This window comes from Taeniopygia guttata, chromosome 1, assembly GCF_048771995.1.
Source record: "Taeniopygia guttata chromosome 1, bTaeGut7.mat, whole genome shotgun sequence".
In the NCBI taxonomy this organism is placed as follows: Eukaryota; Metazoa; Chordata; class Aves; order Passeriformes; family Estrildidae; genus Taeniopygia; species Taeniopygia guttata.
In genome coordinates this window covers 67644843-67670290 of record NC_133024.1, presented here as the reverse complement: position 1 = coordinate 67670290, position 25448 = coordinate 67644843, and the positions used below count along the sequence as shown (strand labels likewise).

General features: G+C 48.0%; 2 protein-coding genes across 2 annotated transcripts in view; both read right to left on the bottom strand.

The window, feature by feature from the left end:
* Nucleotides 1-206: 206 nt before the first annotated feature.
* Nucleotides 207-4095, bottom strand: CDX2 (caudal type homeobox 2). The gene is made up of 3 exons (XM_030276255.4): nt 3322-4095; nt 955-1100; nt 207-732 (listed from the first exon to the last, which is right to left on the bottom strand). Exons 1-3 carry the CDS (start codon nt 3821-3823, stop codon nt 565-567), a joined length of 816 nt encoding a protein of 271 aa, XP_030132115.1. The 5' UTR covers nt 3824-4095; the 3' UTR covers nt 207-564.
* Nucleotides 4096-13072: 8977 nt separating this feature from the next.
* Nucleotides 13073-25448, bottom strand: part of FLT3 (fms related receptor tyrosine kinase 3) — a 50641-nt gene continuing 38265 nt past the window's right edge. Inside the window, exons 13-24 of the mRNA XM_030274769.4 lie at nt 23352-23464; nt 23115-23247; nt 22921-23025; nt 21177-21287; nt 19178-19331; nt 18702-18832; nt 18187-18311; nt 17726-17848; nt 16966-17077; nt 16783-16882; nt 15357-15462; nt 13073-14685 (exon numbers count right to left, since the gene is read on the bottom strand). Of these exons, the coding sequence (XP_030130629.4) occupies nt 14551-14685; nt 15357-15462; nt 16783-16882; nt 16966-17077; nt 17726-17848; nt 18187-18311; nt 18702-18832; nt 19178-19331; nt 21177-21287; nt 22921-23025; nt 23115-23247; nt 23352-23464 (1448 nt within the window). The 3' untranslated portion in view covers nt 13073-14550. The remainder of the gene's footprint in view (nt 14686-15356; nt 15463-16782; nt 16883-16965; nt 17078-17725; nt 17849-18186; nt 18312-18701; nt 18833-19177; nt 19332-21176; nt 21288-22920; nt 23026-23114; nt 23248-23351; nt 23465-25448) is intronic.

Below are 25448 nucleotides of genomic sequence, written 5' to 3'. Positions count from 1 at the left end.
AATTCTTTCAATTTCTCTTCACTGCAGCTAATAAATCTGGATGGATGACTATCTGCACTGGATTTATGGGCTCTTTTACAAGTGCCTAACATTAAGCAATTCACTTCTGGACGTTTAAACAGTGCCTTATCTTGTCTGCTCTGACCCTCAGGGCAGAATGAACATTTTGCATATTCATGGTTGCAATAAGAAAATAAAATAAAATATAAAATAAAAAAAATGTGCTTTAATTTTTTTCCTGCTAAAATTCATCATTAGCCCAACAACATTGCAAAGGTCTTTTGGACCGATCCCTGAGATATACCGGGGGTTGACTGGCAGGCAGCGCCCCCACTTTATCTAACAAATTCCAGGGTAAAAAAACCACCCAAACATAATAATAATATTAATAAAGCGATGGGCACGCTTCCCCCGGACGACGAGACACATACACTGTACACCTGTACACACGGCCGGCCCCGCGGGGCGGTGTAGTGCATCGGGGGGCCGCTCCCGCCGTGCCCCCGGCCCGGCCCGATCCGCTGCGCCCTCCAGCAGTCCCTGTGCCGCTGTCCCCGGCCGCTGTCACTGCGGGGCGGCGGGGCCCAGCCCGGCGGTGGCCGCCCCCGCCGCCGCCCCCTGCAAGGAGGCGCTGGGGCTGAGGGGCTCCGCGCCGCCGGGCTGCGCCTGCTGCAGCTTCTTCTTGTTGATCTTCCTCTCCTTCGCCCGCCTGTTCTGGAACCAGATTTTCACCTGCCAGGAGGTGGACAGTGGAGTGAGGGGGGACAGTCCGCCGGGGATCTATCCCACTCTCAGGGGCTCTCACCGAGAGCGCATCCCAACCCCGCGCATCCCAACCCCGCGCATCCCAACCCCGCGCATCCCAACCCCGCGCATTCCAGCCCCGCGCATCCCTGCCCCCGCGCAGCCCGGCCACAAGTGGTGTGCATAGGGAGCGCCACTTTTGGGACAGACCTGCCTCTCCGACAGCCCCAGGTTGGAGGCCAGCTCCGCTTTTCTCCTGATGGTGATGTAGCGGCTGTAGTGAAACTCCTTCTCCAGCTCCAGCCGCTGGTGGTCGGTGTACACGACGCGGTACTTGTCTTTCGTCCTGGTTTTAACTGCGGAACACAAAGCCAGGGTTGAGAAAGTCAAAGCCAAAGGGCAGAGCTGAGCGCAGCCATTCTGTCTGCGGTGCAGAGCGATCAGGAGCGGTCCTATCCCCACCTCCCGGGCTTGCTGCTCGCCTCCCCCTGCCCTGGGAACGTTCTGCTGAGCGCAGCAGAGGAGAGGAGACGTTCCACAGCTCCTTGGGGACATGAGACATCATTGCCAGGCATGCCGGCGGGCGCAGAGGCTCCCAGCCCCGGTTGCCAGCCCTGGCCCTACCGCACACCCCTGCCTTGCACGGGGACACCTTCACTGTGCACTTGTTGGCTTTTGGGTTTTTTTTTTTGCTTTCCCTAGCGACAACAAACTTCTTATAGAGAAAGAGGAAAAGGGAAAGAAAGAAAAGGCCCGTTCAGGGCACGATGATTTCGTTTCTAAATGAGGAACAGACATCTAAGGGCGGAGAACCGGGAGCGGCCGCGGGGAACCACTCGTGAAGTGGCCAGCTCCCCCTTTTCTGTTACGGCATAGGGGCTAAAGGGATTTCTTGGGAAGCGGAAGTGTGACGTGCAACTTCAGAGCTAAAAAAATCCCAACAACAACAACCCAAGCCAAGAAACAAAAACCCCAAAAAACCCAACCCAAACCAAACACCGAAAACCCAGCGGAATCCGAGGGCGAAAGCGGGCTCGCAGCCGTTGAGCGTGTATCGCCGCAGCCGCTGACCTCCTTTTTCCCGAGGGTTTCTTGTTTAACTGGTTGTGTCCCCTGCCCTCCCGTTCCCCAGGGAGCCGAGGCGGGGAGTCTCTGCCCCCAAGGTGCTTAATAGCTAGCAGGCTGACTTTGTTCAGGTAAACTTTCTGCAAACCACAACAAAAGCACCCTGTAAAGATACAAGCCTGATCAGAGAAAACTCCCCAGAGTTAGTGAATAGGGAACACAGTCCCAAACAATGCAGGACAAGGAGATCTTATCAAAGAAAAACCCTTCTCAAAGCCTTAATGACAGCCACATTCTGTTTGAATTACCACTACTGAACAAATGGCGGCAGGCGCTTTCATCCCCCCAGCTCTGCACATTAACATAAACACTGGCTCCAAAGGCAGAATTTGAATGGAGACAAGGGACCGGCCACCACCGCACAAGCCCAAACTGTGGGAACACCACGGGCTGCTGTGGGAAGCGCGGTGGGCCTGTCACAGTTCCACCGCCACCGGCGCCCGGGACGTGGCGGTGCCAGCGCTCGGTACCGGGGCTCGTAGGCTTTTTCCCCGGGGCGCGGGGGCCACTGGCGTAGCCAGGACTCCCGCTCCGCTCCGCTCCGACCCGACCGGGGTACCCCCGCCGGCCCTGCTGTCGGTCACGCAAGGCAGGGGATGAGAGGGGAATGCCATAAGTCACTATTCACTGCGAAAGTCGTCGTCCTTTTTTTTTTTTTTTTTTTTTTCAGCCGCTATATACAAATATTTTAAAATTTGAAAAAAAATACAAAATAGAAAAAAAAAAAAGGAAAAGAGGAGAGAAAGTCGTGGAAGGCGTATATCAAAGCGCGGGACACGCATGTCCCCTGGCAGATGCATGGTGGGAATGAAAGAGAGGGTCTGCGGGGGTATTAACATCACAAGGGAGCGAGGCGCCGGCTACGGCCTGACCCGGGAGGGCACGCCCTCGCACGGCCCGGCCCGGTCCGGCCGGGGCACGGCCCGGCTCGCAGGGATCGGGCTGGCAAGTGGCCGCCGCTGTCGCTCGGGAGGCCTGGCCGCACGGAGACCTTAATAAAGGGCAGGCGGCCAGTGACTCAGAAACAAATGCGGAGCGACACCGGCCGATGATTTATATGACTATAATTGGTTATAAAAATCTTCTAAGTGGCTATAAGCAGGAGAGCGGAGCAGTGGGAGGAAGAGCGAGCGTTTCCTCGGGATCCAGACCATTCCATCCTCCTCCGCCGGAGCGCAGCCCCGGTCACCGGGGCTGGCAGCGGCTGCTCACCGGCCGAGCGCCGCTCCTGCCGCTGCCGGGCCCGGCATTCGGCAATGGGTGCGGACGGACTGTTGGTAGAGCCTGGCAGCCCTGCTCGCCCGAGGATCGATCCTCGGAGGGGTTTGTTTCGGGGAGCTCTCCCCGAAAAAAGGTTTTGTCGGGCTGCCCGGCTCAACGGGGAGCCGGTGGCGCCCCGGGGGAGTCGTCGGCGGGGCAGCCCCCGCCCGCCTGGCCCCGGCCCCCACTTACCCTGGCTGCTGAGCGGGGGCTGCGCCGGCTTCCTCATCCACTCGCAGAGGCCGCGGCGCTGCCCACCGGGGGAGAGCGGCTCGGGGGCGGCGCTGGCGGCGGCGCTGGCGGCGTTGAGGGGCTGCATGACCCCGGCGGAGCAGTGGGGCGCGGGGCCGGCGTGGTGGTGGGCGTGCGGGTGGTGGTGGTGGTGGTGGTAGTCGGCGGGGCTGTAGGCCATGGGGGCGGCGGGGGAGCCCCCGTTGAGGCCGTGGACGGCGCCGGCGGCCGGCGGTGCCCCTTGGCCATAGGTGCCCCAGTCGTCGCGGAGCGGGGCGGCGTAGGGCGCGGGCCAGGCGGGCCCCGGGGACTGGGCGCCGTCGAGGTTCACATGGTACCCGCCGTAGTCCGCGTACTGCGGGGCACCAACGAAGTTCTGCGCCGCCAGGTTAAGCCCCCCCGAGTGCCGCACCGGGCCGGGGTACATGGGCCCGTCCTTCTCCAAGAGGTAGCTCACGTACATGCTGGCGGGGCCCCGGCGGCGGCTCTCCACATGCTGCTCGGGGCTCTCGCCGCGGCGCGCCTGCTGCTGCCTGGGGCCGGGCTGCCCGGGGCGGGGAGGGGGCAGGCGGAGGGGCCGCGGCCCCGCGCTGCGCTCCGCGCTCCTCCGCTCTCCCGGTCCGAATCCAATGGCCGGCAGTCCTTACATGATTAACGATTGTTTACAAGGCTCTATTAGTAATGGCCCAGACACACCAAAGGCAGGTGACGTGGAGAGGCGCTGGGTATATAGCTACTACCCCTAAAAGACGATTTGCATTTAAAAAGATAAGGAGAGGGCAGCGACCTGATCACAGCTAAATATTCAAGCCTTTATTGTTTAAGAGCTTCCTCCTTCCATTGCAACCTGGTGCACTTTAACCTCCAATCACAGGTTCAAAGGATGAAATCAAGAGACTTGCAAAAGACAGCGAGGGAGATCTAAGGGCGAGGGTGGGAATATGGGAGCCGTGTATCACGGCCGATCTGTAGGCAGCACTTTAGCCAGCTCTTCTCTGTGCTTTGGGACTGGGGGGTGGGCGGGGGGGGGGGGGAAGGGGCGGAAGAGGAGGGAGTTTTGATTAAAAATCCACAAAGCCATTTTGTAGTGGTTGTTTTGAGCAACAAACCCCATCGCGACGGCCTACTGCTTTTTGTAAAATGCTTCCCACCCGCTCCTGCTCCCGCTCGGTCATGGGCGATGAAGGCGAGGTAAGAGGAGAAATTCCCCCCTCCAAGGGCGCTGTCTCCTTCCTCCGCGTGTGCCTGCAGAGCTTCGAGGTCGGGCGCGCCAGCAGGTCCGGGAAAGGACGAGGATTAGGGGTGCCTTTGTCTAAAACACCCTCTACCCTCAGACCCTCCACTGGAGCGAGGCCGGATAATCCTGCCGCCCGGGGAGGCCTTGGGACTGAGGCAGGGGATGGTTCTCCTGAGGAGGGAACCATCAACCTCCTCCCGGAGCATGTCACCTCACTGGGCGATTCCCCCGCTCTAGCGCGGCCGAGCCCGCGGGGAAGCCGACGGCTTGTCGCTCCAGGCACACTCACTTCTTCCCTCCCCAGCTCCTTGGAAACCCTCTGGAAATGCTGGCTCTGGAAGGGCGGCTCCCAGGCAAGCGGCAGCCGGCTCCCCCAGCCCAGCCAGTCCCCTTTGAAAAAGCGACCCCCTCTCAGCTTCCCCCCGCCGCTTTTATGCTTTAACTTTTCACCCTGAGAGGGGACAATGCGAGACGACGTTTGCATATTCGCATCTTTTCCCATGACACAGCGAGGAAACCTTTCACCCGCCGAGAAAAAATGGATGGGGACGGGAATGTCCCCCCATTTTCCCAGCACTTTTCGCCGGAGCAGCGCAGCACCGTCTCAGCCATTCTCACCGGCTTTCCCGGTCCCTTGGGGCGGCTGCGGCTCGGTCCTACCGGGGCTCCCCAGACGGGCCCCGCGCTGTCCCGGACCCTCATGTCCCGGGTATTACATACGGAGATCCACGTGGTCGTGTCCCGGGGGTGCTTTTCCTTCCACGTGGGTGGCTGTTCTGCATACCGAGGAGTGTCACTGAGATGGGGTGTCTTGCAGCTGAGGGCATATTTCAGCTCTGCAAAGGCAGATATCCCAAACCCACTCTCTGAAAACCTCCCTCTCCTTCCCCCCATTCTATCGTTCCTTTGGTGCTGAGCGTGGGGCTGACGCGGAGCCATGCTTTAACGCCAGCGCCGATAATTCAGTGACCTCTCTCAAAATGTCCCAAGGGATCCAGTGTCAGTGGCTCTGGGAGACTGGGATGCTCAAGTAGGAACGAATGGAGCATGTCTCCTTGGGAAGAGGCAACGGACGACCCTCTCGGTGTCGCTGCGGGTGGCTTGGATGCGAGAACTGGGATATCCCCACCCTGCACATAGCCAGGAACGCTTGTGCCCACACCGTCACTTGTTTGCGACACTAAGATAACAGCAGCACAACAGCAGGAATGCAGAGATGCTTGCCGGACGCTTTCTCGGGAGGGAATTTCTCTCTCTGTTGCTTATTCCCACCGTGATACTTTTCCCCCCTCCCCCGCCCCGACGGTGGGGTAACAAGGAGACGGGAGCGGGGCTTGGAGCTCCCAACGCTGTCTGAGCAGGAGACTGAAATGTCACTCTGGAAAGGAAATGCTGTGTCCCTTCAATGTAATCGCCTCCCCCGATAAGCGCCGACAGAGCCGATCTATGCAGATGTGAATTTGATGATGCCATAAACGGAGAAAGGGGCCATTAAAACGACAAAACTCTGGACATATTGTAATAAAACGCACTACAATCCCGAAATAGCCCGATTCAGTGGCTAAGGCTCTATAAGTGCATCCCTGGCGGCCAGGTGGCAGCGTTTTGGGGAGACCCGACGGCAGTCCGAGCTGCCAGGGCTGGAGGCCGCTGGCTGCGGGATCAAATGAGAGTTTCGCGTCTCCGGTGAAGGAACAGGATAAGGCTCCAAGGCAGCCCCGCGACTACCTAGAATGGCAGCCAGAGCGCTGCTCCGCTACTTTGCCGTTCTGAGAGTGATTCCATTTGTCCCCCAGTACGGGGAGGACTTGGGAAGACCGGGCCCCACCAGCCGTACCCTAACTGGGGTCGGCGGCGAGATGGGGACGAGTCCCGCTTCCCCCGCGGATAAATGCTTCGAAGCATCCTCCGCCGCGCAGCTGCTGCCGGGCGGGACCCATGGCAGCTGCTGGGAATGGGAATACTCTGCCCCGGGCCACTCTTGTCTTAAAATAAGAGGGATCCCCATCCACTCCGAGATGCCTTTGCGGCCCTTCGGGCTTCTTTCCGTTGCGACTGGCACAGGATTTGTCCCCTCTCCGGCCCTACCCAGCTATCGGGGCTTCTCAAGGAGGCTGGGGAGAAAGGATATCTCTCTCGGCCCGTTTTCACCACTTTTCTCCCCTCCATTCTACCTGCTCCCTCTCCTCTTTCGTCTCGGGTTTTCCCGCCGGCTCCGGCCCAGAGCTGCAGATCCAGGAGAGGAGTAGGGACCCTGGGACCAGATCCTCACACGGGATCCTGGGCGAAGGCCTGATCTCTCCCTTCTCGCTTCCTCCGTTTGTTTTTTTTTTTTATTTTATTTTTTTTATTTCGTTAGATTCTGAGCGAGCAATTGCGACTCAGCGCCTCTCAAGCTGAAAAGTGCCTAATGGGGGACACCGTTCGCAGGGAAATATCTTCCTCCTCCCCTTCACGTTGACTTCGATATTCTCCCTGTAGGGTTTTTTCACCCAGGGCTGCCTCCTGGGCAGATGCTGGGCTCCCCGTCCTCCTCCTTCAGCCTCAACCTTACTTCTTGATCTGAAAAAAAATTGCCCACATTTTTGCGGGGGTAGCCAGAGCATCGGCGCGGCTGCGGCGAGGTGCCGGGGGCAGGGCGCTGCTGCCCGCTGCCCGCTGCCGGCCCTCGGACCCCGGGCAGGCGGTGCTCGGAACCGGAGCGAACCCCGCGCTTCGGGACAGACGCTCATCGTCGCCTCGGGCTACGGGGCTGGCGCTGACTGGGGGATAATGAGTCGAGCAGCACAGCCCGAGGATTCTCATCCCAGGTCAGAGATGTCCCCTAAGTCCCGGGAAAGGCTGAGCGCTGAGCAGCACCCGCGATCCCTCCTCCATAGATTGCTCCCACTCGGCGGGACCTCTGTGGAGATGCGGATTCACCGTCTTTATTTCTGCTTGCTTTGTGGTATAACTCCTTTTTCTGTGATTTAGGAGAATCTCAGGGTGGGGTGGGGGGAATCTTTCCGTCTCCCTCCACCTTAACGACACGGAACCGGGAACGTTGTTTACAAGGTAAAGAAAAAAAAAAAAAAAAAAAGCCCGCTTGAAAGCCCTTTGGCGGCCATGGAGAGAGAAGGGAAGGAGGAATCGTGTGTTAGTTAGTCCGACCTGTGGAATTTATGACTCCCCTAAGCACAGACATGATAAGGACTTAGAAAACATCTTGGATCTTTTCAAGCCGGCAGCCCCCGAGGCTTTGATGTAGATTACATTGCAGAATAACCCAATACTTTTATCGTGGGGTTGATACTCGTCTTGTTTAAGCACATGCCTCTAGGAGGGGGTTAGATGCTGAGCGCTCGCTCCCCAGCGGATTCGCGTTGCTGGGAAGAAAGCAGACGGGGAGGGAAGGTGGCACCTGGTGCCTGGCCGGGGCACAGCAGCCCCGTACCAGCACCGCCATGGGCCGGCCCTGCCTCTTTGCACAGGTGCTGCCAGGCCTGAGTTCTCATGGCCCTTTTCTCCTTCAGGAACCAGGAACGTAAACAGAGAAGAAGGAGAAAAAAAGTGGTATGATACACCAGAGGCCTCTGCCAGCCAGAGGCTGGTGAGGGTGTTCCCAGCCTCTCAGATCCAGTGGCTGGCATACCTCTGCTAACCAAGGAAATAGCTTTGGTTGAATTTTATGCTATTAATTTGTTTTACTTGACTTTACCTTACTTTGTTATCTTTTTAAAATGTCACAGAGGAAGAAGACCGCACCAGGGAGCCCGGGCTGCCCGCAGAGCGCTTGTGCCGGGCCCTGCTGGCACGTCCCGGCTGGGAGGGCCGGGGCCCGGTCCGGTCACGGGAGCCGTGAGTCACCGGCAGCGCGCACCCGCGGCGCGGCCCGACGGCGCGGCCGGGCGGCGGCGGGGGCGCTCCCTCTCGCGGGAGAGGAAGCCCAGGGCTCGGCTGTTGTCGCCCCTGCCTCCAAGGACACCCCCCGGCCACCCACGGACACTCCCCGCAGCACGCAGGGCCCGGGCAGCGCCCGGCAGGGGATGCAGCGGGAGCGCGGTGCTCCCCAGCCTCACGCTCTCGGCTTTGCGGCGAGGCACGGCCGGCACGGGAGACCCAGGCAGAGGTTGCCCCCGGTCACCCAGACCGCAAGTCCCGGCCCAGCTGGTGGGATGGGGCCACTGACACGAGTGTCGTCTCCTGTGCCAAGCAAAACACTGAATCTGAGCTGTAAAATGGGTTGGACACATTTACCAGCAGTGTGGCTGCCTCCGTGCTATCTCCCTCTCCCAAGGGCAATCTGAAGGCTGACGCCCTCACTGCTTTCCTCACTGATTAATCTTCTACATTTCTCAGCTCTGAAACCTTAGCAGGGAGGTGATGCATGCATCTTCGGTGTGTTGTCCCCATCTCCACAACACATGCTAGTCTTGCCGATTTTTCTGCACCGTTCCCTTTGCTCCAAGCCCTTCCATGGCAAGGCACTATGGGCTGGTTGTCCCATACCACTGTCTCCCTCAGCCTTGTGTCCCACGGCAAGCCTAGTCCTACAAACTCATTCAATGGGCAGAGGCACAGGGTGTTGCTGACCCATGTAGGTGGTCTGCTGTTTGCAAGATCATAACTGTACAGATTCCTGAAGGGCCATGGTGCTTTGTGGATAATATTTAGTGCTAGCAAATGTAGGAGCCCAAAGGAGAGAAGTGCCAAGTGCTTCTTTGGCCTGGCAGGGAGCAGGCCAATGCTCCCATGTGGGACCTTTCCTTATGATGGGGCTGTAGGAAGGCAGAAGACTCATCTTTCTCCCTGGACAAACCTTTACCCTCTAACCCAAACCCTTAGTTCTTCTGGCTCCAAGGAGAAATTGGTACCTCACTGCTCTCCACCATCTCACATTTGCTGCCAGCTATTTTATTCTAGTTCCTGAGAGGGAAAGGAGTCTCACTACATTTTGTTTCTGGTCTGAAAAGAAGCCCCAAAAAGAGCTGAAGGTAGGGCCAGGTAGACCCCAGCCAGCTGCCCAGCTGAGGCCCACACTCCCCCACTCCCCCCTGCCCCAGGCTCCATGAATCAGCTCCCAGGGACCAGTCCAACCCTGCCTCAGTTTATCTTCACAACCCCTTCTCACCCAGGGCAACCCTACACACAGGAGGCTTTTACAAAGGACAACCCAGTACACATCATGTAGTTGCTTCTCCAAGAGAAGTATTTTGGAAACTTGAACTAGGCATCACTTTCTTTTTATGATCTGAAGCCTCTGGGCCTCCTCTGAAGACAGGACAGTCACGGTACTGGTGGGACTGGAGGGCTGTCATTAGAAGTACCTTCTGAGTCGTCTTCAGCCAATGCATGCATAGAGCAGGGAGGGAGAGGAACCCCAGTGTACGTGGAAAGAGGCAGCCAAAACTAAGTGTCAAAGCTTAACTGTGGTGCAAAGGATTGTGAGTAGGTGTAGGCAACGCATACCAGCAGGGGTAGGTCACTGTCAGGATGTCCTGTCTGTTTTCATCCCAGCTAAGCAGTGTTTAAATGAATTGGATCCCACACCAGTCTTTCTGTGCATCTGTGGAGGCAATCACAGGAGCACCACCACTTTTCCACCTCTCTCCACAAACAGGTCTTCAGAATTCCTTCTCAGCTGAGATCTGAACCAAACTGTGCCCCAGGGCACCCACACATCTTTAAGGAGTGTTACTCTATCAGTTTTCTGGCACAGCCTTAAACATGTACATTTTAATCTGTCGGTAAGCAGCTGCACTATTTATCTTGTTACTAAACATTTCAGGAAGCATGAATCTAGCCCAGGTCTCAGACAACTTGCCTGGGAGGACTCCTGCTGGGTCATTCCATAGTGCTAGGATGCTCACCAAGGGTGAGAAGGAGCTAGGCTCCGGTTCCATTTCTTTCTGAAGCCATTTGAGGCCTTCTCAACTACAGGTCTGTGTGGGTCTTTTTGTGCTTATTTTTTTTTTAAAGGTGTTTTTCTTTGCATTGTCTAATTAATTAGCCATTGATGCAGGACGGAAGCCTGAGCCCTGAGCCACTGAGCACTTGATCTGTTTCTGTGTCTGGGAGAAGGGTGCTGAGATTTGGTATATCCAGCTCTATGAGATCCACTAATCTTCAGTAAACTTCTATTTTTTTGTGCCTGAAATAATTCCCAGCAGAAGTTCTGACTCTTAAAATATAACTTGTCTGCAAATAGTTCTGGAGCAACTATGACTCTGGATTTCTTCATCACCTTTCACAGTGCCCTCCATGAATATGTGGACTGGAAACTACTGCTAGCATGCATGGCAGGGTTGCTTCCGCTCTTCTCTTCGGGTTTAAGGCACAGCTAATTCCAGCTCCTCTCATAGGGACCCTACAGAGCCCATCCCAGGTATCCCAAACCCAAAAGCATGACGTGTTGGAGAAGCACCTCCAGTTTCGATCGGGACAGAGAACGGTCTCTTGCCTTTTTGGTCCCTGCTGCCTGTGGCACAGGGACATGGTTGTTTGCGAAAACGCTCTGGGGGGTGGTGGAGAGGAGTGGTTTGTGCTGGCACTGGGTTTGTCCCATCGGTGCTACGAGGTTCTGGCTACCGACACCCTCACCCCCAGCCCTAATCTCCGTGTCTCCTGCAGCTCTGGCCCATACAGGGCGGCTGGCCCGGGCCCCTGCGCTGAGCCGGCCGCGGTCCGTGTCCCCGCCCGGCGGCCCGGCGCTGTCCGGCCGCCCGCAGAGCGGTGCCGGAGCTCCCCCTAGTGCCGCCCGCGGGGAGCGCCCCTCGGCACCGCGCTGCCGGCTCCCGGCGCGCTCTTGCGAGCGGAGGGGAAAGAAAATCCGGGCAGATTCCCCAGCGCCATCCTGCCTTTCAGCTTGGGCTGCCAGATTACCTTTCTTCTTATTTCTCTTACTCTTGCGAGGAAGAGCTCAAATGTCCTTTGCCCTTCAGTGCTTTTAATTGACCTCAACCTTCCTATTATTGCTCTTCTTCCCGCATTAATGATTACTTTGTCAGTCTGTGCCTAACTTAAGGCATCCACCTTAGGCTAAAGGCATCTGTGCTGGAGGTCTTCAAACAAGCTTAACTCTCTTCATTCACTACAGGGGGCAATTCATCACTTTCTCCTGACAACGTGCTTCTGGAGGTGTCGGAATCTGTGGGTATTGATGATTCCGAGGTTGTAAAAAGTCTCTGTCTTTCTGCCCCGTTGCCAAAGAAGAAGCCATAATTCGTCTGTGCTGTTTTCAAGGTTGTTTATTCTTGCTTATCTCTAACATGTTCTGCTGCCCTGTCGCAGGTCTGTCCTGCAGGGCAGCGTGCGGGGCTCTGCCCCCAGTGGGATGTTACAAACATTATATACCAGAAACTACGTGTACTATATTTACAATAATGTGCAAATATCTATCATCTACGTTAAACAGTGTGTCCCCAGCCTAAACCAATAGAAAAATGCCAACACTACAGTGAAACATGGAGGGCATGAAGAAGGAGGAAAAGGACAAGACGCACCCAATTCCTCCATCTTGTCCTCTCTGAACCCCTAATCTAGAATCCTAAAATTTTGCTTTTGCACCTGTGCCACACTTAATTATTACTTATATCAAACACTCAGAGCTTGTAATTCATCCTGTAAGATTGAAAACTCTTTTCCATGGACAGAGATCAGAGACAATGTCTCTCAGGGCTCTGTACAGGGGGGTTCCTGAACCCCTGCCAGGGTCCCAGGCCCTCCAGGGCAGCCAGAGGGAAGCCCTGGATTCCCACATGGAGGCACAGATTATGGGTCCGGATCCTAATGAGAGAAAAGTGGGCATTTCCCTTCAAAAATCACGAAACTGATCCCTAACCAGAACTGTGGCTCTGCACAAGCCTCAGGAGTGGACCACAACTTTGCTAAGTTGTACTGGAAGCATCCTGGAAAGAAAATGTCCTAAAATAAATTATTTTTCACTCAGTACATCCTGTAGCTTTGTTCCATCCATCTCTTCTGGGTGGAGAAACAGATCATAACTTCCCACACGTTCAGCCCATACAGGAGGGTTTTTCTCCTGATTGCCCTTCCTCACAGAGTGCTGTGTTGCCTGAACTGCTTTTCATGGGTGAACCATGAGAAGTTGTACTTGCTCCAAGGTTCTCTATTTGCCTTTATATTCCCAAGTCTCAGCTCAGTAGTGATGATGGGGCCAGATGAGCTATGTCCAGTTCTTTTCAAGTCTTGTGGATAAACATGTGACATAACTTCCTGGCATGTTTTTAAGTACATGGGATTCCCATCTGCTCCTCTTTGAGCCAAGTTCACATCTGCTTAGTTTCTAGGGCCATCCAGGCTTGCAAGTGACCAATTCAGCATTAGGTTTCTCTAAATTTGAAGGCTGAAAACTCCTGCCTTCACAAGATGCTCAACTCCTACTGTCCAGCCACTGCAGACTGTGTGCTATCACTGCTAAACATCTTGCAGAGAAACACTTTCAAACCATTATGGGTATGTTAAAAATAATATACATTTTCCAGAGAACATGACATTAAAATTTATTTCTGTCTAAATATCTCCAAATTGCTCTTCAGTGGTTTGTTTATGATTAAAAAAATTGACGATTCATTGATAATTGTTAATAACATTAACGAAAATATACAAATCATAATCACTGCATTACAACATTATTTTCGGACAGTGTTAGTAAAGAGCAGCTCAATTTCTATAGTAGCATATTATATGCAAGTTACTATTTTATAAGACTTGCCTCTGAAAAATCCTAACTGAACTTAGCACCTTGTAAAATGTAAAAAAGAAAAAAACTATTAATCAATATATTTTCATCTTGATCCACTATGATGTAGACAAATGTATCGTATTAGTCATGATGAAAGTTGAATTTAGAAATTCCTAAACCTCATAGTGAAAATAGCTGTCTTTTTAAGTATACTGAAAATGAATCAAGCCTCTAGGTATTTTCCCGGGAATCTGTCAGAAAGTTAAAGAGGCATACCTTCATTTTAGTGCAGCAGTGTTCATACACCCAGGCTGAATTCTGTGGATTTGGAGTGATGATAGTACACTCCTAAATTACAGAATGCAATTTCTTCAAAATTAAACATTTTTTTTTTTGCTATTGAAACACAAAATTCCCATGAATGGAATTCACATTCTCATGAATGGAATTAGCTGTAACTCAGCTGAAGTAAGACTTACAGCTGGAGACTGCCACCTGGATTTTCCAAACCAGGGAGGTAGAAGGTTATCTCTGAATATCACTCTTCCTGGTTACTTTTGATGCTCATTTTAGGTAGAAAGGAATCCCTCCTGTGAGTGTCTATCTCTGATCAGCAGATTCAGAATGTAACCTGGCTGAGTAGAGGCCACATGAGTAACTAAATTGTGATAAAATGAACTCATCTGAACTGAACACCCACCGCCCATACTTCAGAAGCACAGAGATGTCCAGGGTAAGAAAGTTACACTCAATGAAATTAAGAGCTCCTTGTAAAAGAAGACTGATGGAACTGTAAAATTTGGACATCTAAAATTGGTGACTCCTCTGGCTTTTTTCCCCCCAACACTCCCTGACATCTGGGCATGAAGATGTGAAAAACACTTCTGGAAATCATACCAGCTCTCTTTAGCTGCATAGTTGATGCTTGTAAACATTGACTAAAAAAAAAGTAGATTCTCTCATGTTTGCTTGCAATGTGGCAAGAACAATATGAATTCAATACGTTGATTGGGCACTGTTTGCATAACACCAGGAAAAGAGGCACTCAGTTGCAGAGTGGCTGCAAAAAACCCTGTCTCGCTACAGATGTGTTTGCTGAACTCAAACAAATGAATTACACCTTTCTCTCAAAAAGTCACATATGTACTGACTGGCCCACAAGAAATACACAGTGCAGCAGTTGGTAACAATTTCTTCTCTTGGAGATGATATAAGGCACTTATCTTACACAGTGTGTATGACAATACTGAGACCAAATCCACAACTCAGATTATTTTTCAACTTGAGGGTCTTCATGCTGGAGCACAACTGAGGACAGCAAAGATTCCTCATCCCTGCTTACACGAGGTTTAGTTTTGATGCTGGAATGGTGTGTATCAAGGCTTTTCTTTGTATTATGGTAAACCTAGAATTGGGAAGAGGAAATAAAAGGTATCTTCTGTTATTATTTATTGTATTTGGAAAACTGCTTTTCTCCCCATGAAGCAGGCACTGAGAAATAGTGTGTTTAGTCCAGAGTGGATACCCAAGTAGCAATTGGTAATATAGAGAGGAATTGTTTATGCTCTCTGAAGAGGAGATAATCATCTGGTCTGGATAGAACAGGACTTCCTCAGATCATCTTTATTATTTTGACCTTTAAGAACGACACACAACATTGTGAGGACATGGCATAGTGATCCCTCATGAGACCCTGTCCCCAGGCACAGTCTCAGGTTCCCTCCCATGGCAGCTATCAGCATCACCAAAGCAGCACTGGCTGCTGCACAAGGGAAGCCCATTCCCTCAGCACAGCCTGAGAGACTTCAGCTTTCCAGAGTCCCAGTGCAGGCAGTGGGAGGAAGAAAATCCTCATCAGGAAGGTCAGGATTCTTTCTGACAGCAGAAAAATATGCCCCGAGCTCTTAAGTGGATCCATGGGCAATGTATCCATAATAGAGTTGTGCATTTCAATAAGAGAAAGCAGGAGGCTATCCCTCAGCTCATTGTGATCTGTGGAGCTACATATAAACCCCACAAGAACCCAAACCTAAACCCAGACATTGTTCACATATTCATCTCTCTGCATTTACTTACTGCTCCTTCTGCCTCAGCCAGCTGACAGGCCAGAGAGGAAACTAGGTAAGAGAAAGAGGGTCTTTTCCTGGAGTCAAGAGCCCAACAGGACCTCATCAGGCAATAGCTGCAGAAGGAAAAGCATGGCACAGAAATCATGTTAGCTCTTGGACTCTCTGCAAGTGCCTATATGGAATTGCAGGACTTTAATGGGGAATCATGGGAATCAGAATGATTTTTATAGAAAGAGGCCAGAATTACAGTGTTGCATCAGAGGAAAAGAAGCAGAAAGGTAAGGATAAAGGGTGAAATAAAATTTAATCAGAATGCTTAATAATACCTTCATTGTGGTATGACACATAATAACATAATATTTGTTTTCCAGCTTCCATTGAGAAAAATATTAGGAAGACAATGCCTGTCTGTCATAGGGACTAAACCTGCTCCTTGTGGACAATGTAATCTTAAGTAAACTTTTCACACAGCAAATCTTTTAATGTAATTTGACATCACAAAAATCTTTCTGAAATTTAAACATCATGTTAGAAATATTGCAGCTTCATCTGGCATCAGTGCAGTGCCTGACTGCTGAAGTCCCTTGCAAAGTTACCGGGACAATAAGCTCTCTGATATTTAACCACCCCCCGCCCCCAGCAATTTTTCAAGGATTAATCTGTCAGATTCCCCAGTACTTTTAATGCCATTACAGCCTTTATGTGGTGAGGATAAGAATAGTGCAGTGTCATAGCAAGGCACCTGTCCCTAGAGAATCTATGAAACTTCTGCCAGAAGAGCTCAGCCATCCCAAAGTCCTTCCCTTTCCTCCATGTTCCAGATCTCATAATTCTCTGTCACCTTCTCTTCTCTTATTCCCTGGGGCCCACCTCTAGGCAGAGTACACCTAGGCACAGAGGCACAGGCTGAAAATTATGTGCTGAGAGCACAGAACTAGCTTCCCCCCAACTCTTCCTTAGCAGGGTTTTTATCTAAGAGTGTCCCTAGCCACCTGGAACTGAACAAAACCTGGCAAAGCTCGATTAAATAATAAAGTTTAGGAAAGAACCCATCAAAAATTTAGTCAATATGGAAAAATATAGCTATTGGGGGAAAAAATAAAATGAAAGTAAAGAAAAAAGAGAAAACCAAAAGAAAAAAAAAGGGGGGGAGGAATCTGTGGTCAAAGAACAAGAAGTTCTCTGGGGAAAGGAGGCACAACTAAATAAATATAATAAATTAGTAATGTCAAACACACATAACTATAGTGTTGATCATTTCTGCTTTAGAACAAAACCTGCAGAATCAGGCAGCCTTTATTAGATTTAGAGGCATATCTCATTTTTGCAACTAATTTTATGTAAGATATAGTGTATAATAATAAAAGGTCATTCAAACAGTGACCTAGTAAGTATAAATTCTCATGCTGTGCATCACTTGGAAATACACTTACACATCTTTTGTAGCATAATATGGTTGGTCCATTTTAAATCCACTCTGTATTAATTTGTAGAAATTTGTGTCAACCTGAATACCAGGGTAAGGATTTACACCTGTGGAAATTATCGGAGAATATGTGTTAATTCAGAAGCTGCCAAAACCAAACACTGCTCTTTTGTCCCACTGTAAAACATACCCAAGGAGAATATTTCCCACAGCAGTATTCCATATGACCAGACATCGCTCTTCATGGTGTATGTCCTCTCGAACAAGCTTTCGGGAGCCATCCATTTGACTGGCAGTCGAGCCTGTGCAGACAGGGGGATGGAGGCCAGCTCAGGCTGTGACACAGGCTGTGACACAGGCTTTCTTGGTGACTCACTGTGCTTCTCACTGCCAGCGTGGTCAATTCATGTTTGCTGTGTGCAAAGCTGTGTCTCTGTCAGCAGTCCCTGGACATTCCCATTGCAGAGAGAAATAGACACTCCTAATGAGCCAGAGAGTTCATCTCATCCATTTAAGATGACTACTTAAGGAAGAGATGAGCTCAGTCCTGGAAGAGCCACCTTCCTTCCTCTGACTTCAAGCGTAGAGTGGCCCAGATGGAGATGTCCACATTCTACTTTTTCATGAAGCCAGAGGCTCTGGTACATCCCCACACACAGGCTGTTGTCTTACACTGTTACTGCCCACAACAGTAAACAACTCCCAGTGCTTCCATCAATGGGTGTTTTAGAAAGAGCATAGGTACCATCTCATTTACAGAACCAGCTTGATTATTTGAATTATAATCTAAGAATTTGCTTTTGCCAAAGGCAGGAAAAACTGAGATTTCTGCATTGTCCATACAGATATGCACAAAGCTAACAAGGAATTAAACAATTTAAAACTTTTCTTTCTTAGTTCCTTATAATTCTTACAATGCTGTGAAAACCAGAGAGCTCTCATGAACTTACATTGCCCCTGACGATGTAGTTGGAGTCGTTCATTACATCTCTGGCAAGGCCAAAGTCACATATTTTCACCACTTTCCCATGGGTCACCAGTATGTTCCGGGCAGCGAGGTCTCTGTGAATGCACTTAGAAGGAAAGGAAGGATTAACACTCTGAAGAATTTGGTATCAGTGGTAGACAATTCCCTGCCCTCTGAGCTGGCACCTCCTTCCACTTCAGCAGTTTGGTGAATGGCCAAGCTGGACTTTCCCTGGCTGCTGGTGCCAAGGAGACAAGGCCGGAGCAGGCACAAATGTGCCGTGCGGTTGCTTCTTACTCAGGGTGATGCCTAAAACTGCAACCCAGTCTTTGCTGTTAAACCAGGGAAGGAGGTATAGTTCAAGCTTGCCACTGAGTGGCTCTGTTCTTCAACCTGCCTTTTATGAACTGACCTATCTGAAAAATTTGCTACCTTTCACCATACCGATTTGGACTCAAGAAATTCCATTCCTTTGGCAACTTGAAAAGAAAAGCAAAGAAGGTCTTCAAAAGTGAGCACATTAAAGTCCTCTTCTTCATCCATCGGTGTGCTTGTATCCTTAATTTTGCCTGTAAAAAATAATCAAAAGTATGAGTTTTCCATGGACTTCTTCACTCTGATTAATTCCACTCACTGTTGTAAAGGATTTTCACAGGCTTCTACCAAGAACAATATCACAAAGAGTATCCTTCTTTTTTGTCCTTTACTCAGATACAAAATAAAGGTGAGTATTTTTGTATTCAAATACTATGCTTTCAGCATGAGCAGGAACATAAGCTCTCTGATCTCAACTGCTGTTGAATCCTCCTCCAGCAAAATTCCTGCCAGGACTGAAGAGAAACATATGATAGAAAGAGACCTTTTTTGTAATGGAATTTAGTCTAAATCTGGTCGTATTAATAATACAAAAAATACAATAATAACAGCATTCCTGAAGATATAATCAATGAATCTCTTACCTTCCTCAGAAAACAGCACAATCCCATTTGATCCCAGTGTCACATTTATGTTTTGGCTTCTTTGCATGGTTTCACATTCATCCTCTCTGCAGAGAGCTGTGTTCACACTGTACTTCAGGTGAGTCCCTGTCCTGGAGTAGGCAACACATTTTCAAAGGTTTCACACAGTGCATCACATAATCTTCTGCACATAAACTCTTTTGCAGTGAAAAACATGAAGAGTTACTACTACGAAAAATCTGGACACAGACATGACTCTTCTCGAAACCAGGAAGAGAAACAAGAAGTTGTTTGTTTTTTGCAGTCTCCATAAGGAGAATCAAATCTCAGTTCCTCCCAAGGCACTGCTTATTCAAGTATGTGAAGGCACATTCTCAAGAATTCAATAATTTCACCAGTGAACAGCATAGGTGAGAATGCAGCTTAAAAAGCAATAGCAGTTTTTAAAAGTATCAAACTGGTACTAAATTCTTTACCTAGAGTTTTGGTCCTGATGGATATTGTGGTAAAAGCTGAAGTTTTGCTGTTTAAAAATATCTGTCAGTGTCCAGTGAAACTTTTCTCTCTTGCTCCTTAAGTAGTTCAGAAGGTCACCATAGCAACAGTATTCAAATATCAAGTAGATTGGTCCTGAAATAGTTGGAAATGTAAATGCCTGCTGCTATTTATAGAACCCTCCCCATTAAAGCCCTAATGCTGCTTCATTTTCTCTCAGGATTAATTTGTATTAAAACATCCCAAATTTTCCATTCCCAGGTAGATAAGCTGTACTGATAGGTGAGTAATGAGAGTTTGTTTACTGACTATAATGTCCCTTATAGTCTGTGTGACTTTGTCCTTGTGGTGCATCTCTCAAAGTATTGAAAACTCCTTATAGAAACAAAAATCCTTGCCTGTCCCAATGGCATTGTGGAGGACAGTACAGACTATAAGGATGCAGCATATTTTCTAAACCATGCAGGGTTCAAGCAAAAGATGACTCCTGCTAATTATCTGGATAGTGTGCATTTGCATCCTATAATGTACATTCTTCCATCTATCTGTGCAACTTCATGCTCTGGAAAGATCCTTTTTATTTTTCCCCAAGAAGACCACCTGAAACCCAAAAGTATTTGCTGAGGGGACCTTAATGACGGATAGCCCTTTCAAGGGGAGGTGTCTAGGTAGAGCACTGATCAGGACACTTTCTCAAGAAAGGAAAAGTACATCCAATTCCTGACCCAGGCAGGCTTGGATAAAAACCATGACCAGCCAGCAGGAGCTCAGAGTGGTCACACATCGCCCTGCGAAACTTCACACTGCCACCACCACTTGTGGCCCAGAAAGACTGACCATGAATCTGTGGATATTTCTGTCACAAGGCCACTGTCAAGCAAGGTAGGGCACACTGGAAAAAGCTGTAAAGTCTCTCAGAGGATGGATGGGAAAGCCTTGAGAGCCATGCTCTGAAAATGGCACTTGGATAAGGCTGGAAGTGTTCCTGCCCTACCCTACCAGACTAAGCAGGTCTTCCTGCAGCTTTCCTGCCTACACCATCACATCCTGCCTACTGTTCCAGAAGGCAGTGGCAGTATTTTTAAATCAGCTGAAGCTACTAAGAACAATCTATTTCTCTGCTTTCCTCTTACTCCTCACATGTCTGTGCCTGACAGTACTGCCGCTGATGTGAACTGAGGAAAAAAAAGTTGACTGCTCTGCTTGGTCTTTCTGACTAAATAAATAACCATGATGGAAAATCTGTCAAGCTTTTCAGTGTCAGTTGTTACAGTTCATGATACAGACCTATATTGGGTGAAACCCTGGCATTTCGCCAAACTGATCTGTTCTTTACCTTCTCTTTACCCACTGTTGTTCACCATTGAACTGGCCAGAGAAGCAGTTCTTTGGACAAGAATAGCTGTGTAAATTACCTCAGTGATGACATGAGCCACACAATAATTAATCAGTGATGCTATCTCACTACTTTCATCTTAGCCCACCCTTGCTTATTTTTTTCATTCTTCAGTTTTGTTTTTACATGTAGTCCTTTGAAAGGTTGTCACTTTTTCCATGATTTACTTCTCTCATTTCTTTTTTTGATGTCCCTCCTACCCCTGTTATTTTTCAATCTCTTTTGTTTCCTGTCTATATTTTTATCCATTCATTTGTGAGCCACATGAATTAAAAAAAAAAAAATCCTATGTGAACATAATCATGTGTATACAAATGTCCCTGGCACCAGATAAGTTTTTCCTTTTCACTTAATAAACTGGCTCATACCAGTGCCATCACCACCATAACAGGAAATCTTATTCTGCAGAAGTGTTGTATCACTTCCTGCCAGTATAATCAGAAATTACCTTTTCTGTACACGTGCATGGCCTTAAATTTGCTTTCAGTTCATCTTCATCTTATTCTGGGCTATCACAGAACAGAAAAATTAGTCCTCATTATTCTGGTGGTTTTAATTGGTACTTTTCCACAATTTCTATTTACCTGACAGAGTACAAGCTCCTAGTAGGTTCACAATATTTTCATGGCTTCCAATATGAGTCATCATTTTCAGCTCAGACATTATAGCATCTTCTTCTGCAGCATCAGGTTTTTCTGTGAAAGTAATAACACAAATTTGGAAATCTCTGGCAAAGAAATGAAAATTTAAATGGTTGTGATGCTTTGTGATATGCAAATCTTCATTTAAAATTAATTTCAAATTCATTGGATGCTTTGTCATGTGCAAATCTTAATTTGAAATTCATTGGACAGTACAGTTGGGAACATCCTAAAAAAAAACTTTCCAAATTATAAAAAGATTAAGTCAAAGGTGGAAACTAAATTTGAGTGTGAGTGCAGATCATTTGCAAGCTTGGAAAGCAGACATTAAATGTCAACATTTGTCATTCTTGGGCTGGCAAGGAATGACAGTAATAAATTAAAATGTTCCCAGGCACAGAAAAAATGGCAGACAAGCCTGTTGCAGAGAAATGTTAAGAGAGGAAAATGGAATCCATATAGCAAACAAGCAGCTGCCATCCAGCAGCTGAGAAGGCCACCCTATGTTTCAGTAACAGCTTTAGTCTTGTTTTTCCGTGAGCATTTGCTGCTCATGATTTCAGTGAATTGGGTATGTGAACCAAAATGATCAAGTCGAGCTTCCACAAAGGAGTGGAACAAGGAAGGATAAAACTGATGCTTATGCAGAAATGGGGGATGAAAACCTGAATGGCAGTGCAGGCAGGAAGGGGCTGTGTGGGCACACAGGTGGACAGGTTGCTGGTATCAGTGTGAAGCTCATTCTAATATATATAAAAAGGTGGGCGAGGTGGATACCAGTGTCTTTTCCCAAGCAACAAGTCAAAGGAGAAGCATTTCCTCAAGGAGACGAAATGCTTCAGTTTGTGCCAGGGGAGGATTAGATTGGATATTCAGAAAAATGTCTTCACCAAAAGGGCTGTCAAGCACTGGAGCAGGCTGCCCAGGGAAGTGGTTGAGTCACCATCCCTGAATGTATTTAAAAGATGTGTCACTGAGGGACATGGTGTAGTGGTGGACTTGACAGTGATGGTTAACAGTGATCCTAGAGATCTTTTCCAGTGTAAAGTACCAACATTCTGTGAACAGGGACAGATCAGCTGGGACACAGTGAGCCCTCCTCTGCTTGCTGCCAGGGAGGCTCAGTCCTGGACACTGCTTTTGTGAGGAGTCAAGACAGCTTGGAGAAAGGCCTGATCATAGCAGGAAGCACTATTTGAGGTTTGGTATCCTTATTCACAAGGAGGGATGGAAAGAAACTGTTTTGTGTCATGTCATCATCAAGAAAAAAGACTACAGGAAATTGTGCTGGAAGTTTTGGAAACAAGCTAGCTCAGACACAGCAGGCAAAGGGCTTGGCACAGCTAGGCAGCATTACAAGAAAAAGAGGCCTTACGCCAAAGGTCATATCACCAACATAACCAGTAGGATAATCTGCACTGGGGGTTTGCATTTATCCCCTTTAGAAGCTCCATACTTCTCCACAAAACACAGACCTTCTGCAGTGTGTGGGGCAAAATGCACTTCAACAATACTTTTCCAAACCGAAACAGGGTTTTGAAAGCACTTTGAAAGGATTTTGAAGCCAAGCATTTGTGAGGTGTAACTGCTGAAAGTTTTCTGTATAAAGGGGATTTCTAATGCCTCTTCTACTTTGGAGATACTAGAATACATCACTGCTTGTGGAAGGCACCAGAGTTTATCATACCTTTTAGCATTTTGACTGCAACCTGGACTGAATCTCCTGCATTGTTAATTCCATAAGCTGTTGCAGTCATTACTTTCCCAAAGGCCCCAGAACCAAGAACCTGTCCTACAAGACACAAAATGCCAGTATTATTTGCTGCTGGTATAGCACAGACTACTGCCCCGGTATTGAGATTTACCTTATGGATTGCTCACCAAATTCCAGATTTTCCCTGGGAAATTCCCATTTTATATCATATTCAAATTCTCTGAAGTCGATGTAGATGTATTCATTATCTGATGGCCCTATCATCTGTATCATTTGCCACTGGCTTTCATATTTAAATTGCTTTGGAAGAAAAAAAAAAAAACACAGCATAAAATAAGTCTTACAGAAGAAACAGCCTAGTAGGAAAAAGAGAAGGATGGTCAGGTATTTATGTTTGCTTTTACCTTTTTGTATTTTAGAAAAAAGAATACAAGCACAAAAGTGATCAAGAGGAGAAAAAATCCAACGGAGACATAGAACGCAGCATTGTCCAGGGGGGAAGAAACAGCTCCTGCAACTTTAAAAGGCACATATTACTACCCACTGAAACAGAGTTTGTGTGTACAGGTGAAAATGCAAGAAGAACCCATAGTCAGTTCTGGCAATCTGCAACCCTCTCACACCCGAGCCTCCTCTGCATGGGAGTGAGATGCAGCCATATGCAAAGCAAGATGGGCAGTAGACGTTAATTTCTGGGTAATTCTGACATCTGTTTTCATAAAAAAAATAAAAAAAAAAAAAAAGATAGCTAAATCCATTAATAAACTGGAGGTGTTGCTGTGATCCTTGGATTGAACTTAGTGAGCATAAACAGGAATAAGGTGTTAATTGGCAGATGAACATGCAAATGTGAGACCTACCTTCATATTTTAGTTGTTTCTAAAAGCATAAGTATTATGATTACTTTCGATTCTAATTTCAACATGAATGCTCAAATTCTGACAGTGGTCACAGCTTCTGTCCACTGAAGACAAAAGCACCAAACTGCTTGTTCATCATGACAAAGGAAATCCCTGTACTGCAAATACCTGGGTGTTTCAAAATAATTGCTGGTGCCACAGCATGTTCCCTCTAATAGAAATTTTTTTTCTCTGTGGAATACACATGGTGTTACAAGTACAAGGTGCAGATAATCATACTGACTTTCTGGTTCAATGAGGAAACAATCTGTGATTCCCCCGACAAGAAGAGAGACTACTTAACCAGGAGTCTGTCGCCTGCCTAGAGCAGTTTAAGGTCTCTTTCACAGTACTCCTGCTTTCCAGACAGGGACTGACCCTTCAGTGGGTCTGTTGGCTCAGCTATGATCTTGCTTGGGTGTGCAATGTGAGGAGAGCTCCCATGGGCATTTCTGGAACACCACAGGGACCTACAGGAAAGCAGCAAGGGACAGCACATGCCACCAGCTACCAAAGTGCCTTTAGCTCTTGCCAAAGATGATTCTTCTAGATTTCATGTAGGGATGACGAAAGTAAAATAAGAAATCAGCCTCAAACATTGCCATGTCTCCATCCTGCACTTCCTATTTTTTTTTTTCTGTTTATTTTAATGAGAGAGGCCTCTTCTTTGGGCCTAGAGAAAAGAGAATTTTGTCTCTCATTCACCCACCATTTCTGATACTATGTACATACAGAGCTTGTGTTTTATCTGCAATGCCATTGCACAGTCAGCCATTGTAGTGGTTTTGATTTGTTAATTTTAGATTTTTTAAATTTTGACATTTTTTAAACTACTGCATTAATGAGTATGGTGGGTTTTAGTGTAGGTTAATTACTAATGTACTTATTTTTTATTGTGCAATAGGATTAGGAGAAAGGTAAAGTAGGTTTAAGACATTAAAGGGTATAAAGAAAATTTTACTAAAGGTAACTAAAGGAAAAAGAGGGGAAAAAAAACCAAAGCAAACTCTTTAGAAGACCCTTTTTTCTTATAGGTTTTTCTTTTTTACAGACAATGTAAAGAAACAAAATTTAAAAGTTTTAGTCAGTTAGTCAGTTTACCACTTCTGAATTTTTTTTAGTTTGTTTACAAGCTTTTTTACAGCTTGTTGATGAGCTATGTTGACTTATGGGGTATTGTTTTAAAGATGAGCTGTTTAAAAGCAAAAGTACTTATTTTTTTTTTAAATCACCTTCATCTCTGGGAATGGAGTTTTATTTTGAAAGTATAGGATTACTCCTTTTTCTTCTTCTGTTTAAACTTTTTATGGGATCATAGCTATTTTAACATTTGCTTATTTTAATATGGAGGCTTTTACTCGATATTAATTTGAATACTTTTAGTGTTTTATAGTTTTATGGGTTACAAGGAAAAAGAGTCTTTTAAAAATAGCTTATAAGAATATTTCAGCTCTAAAAACAAGGTATCTCCTCCTCCCTCTTATCTAGGACTTAACTTTTTCTTTACTGACTTTGATGTTTTTATGTTGTTTTTTTACATGTTTGTATTTTGTTATTTTCTTTTACTTAAGGGAGGATTGAAGCACTGACAGGGTTAACATG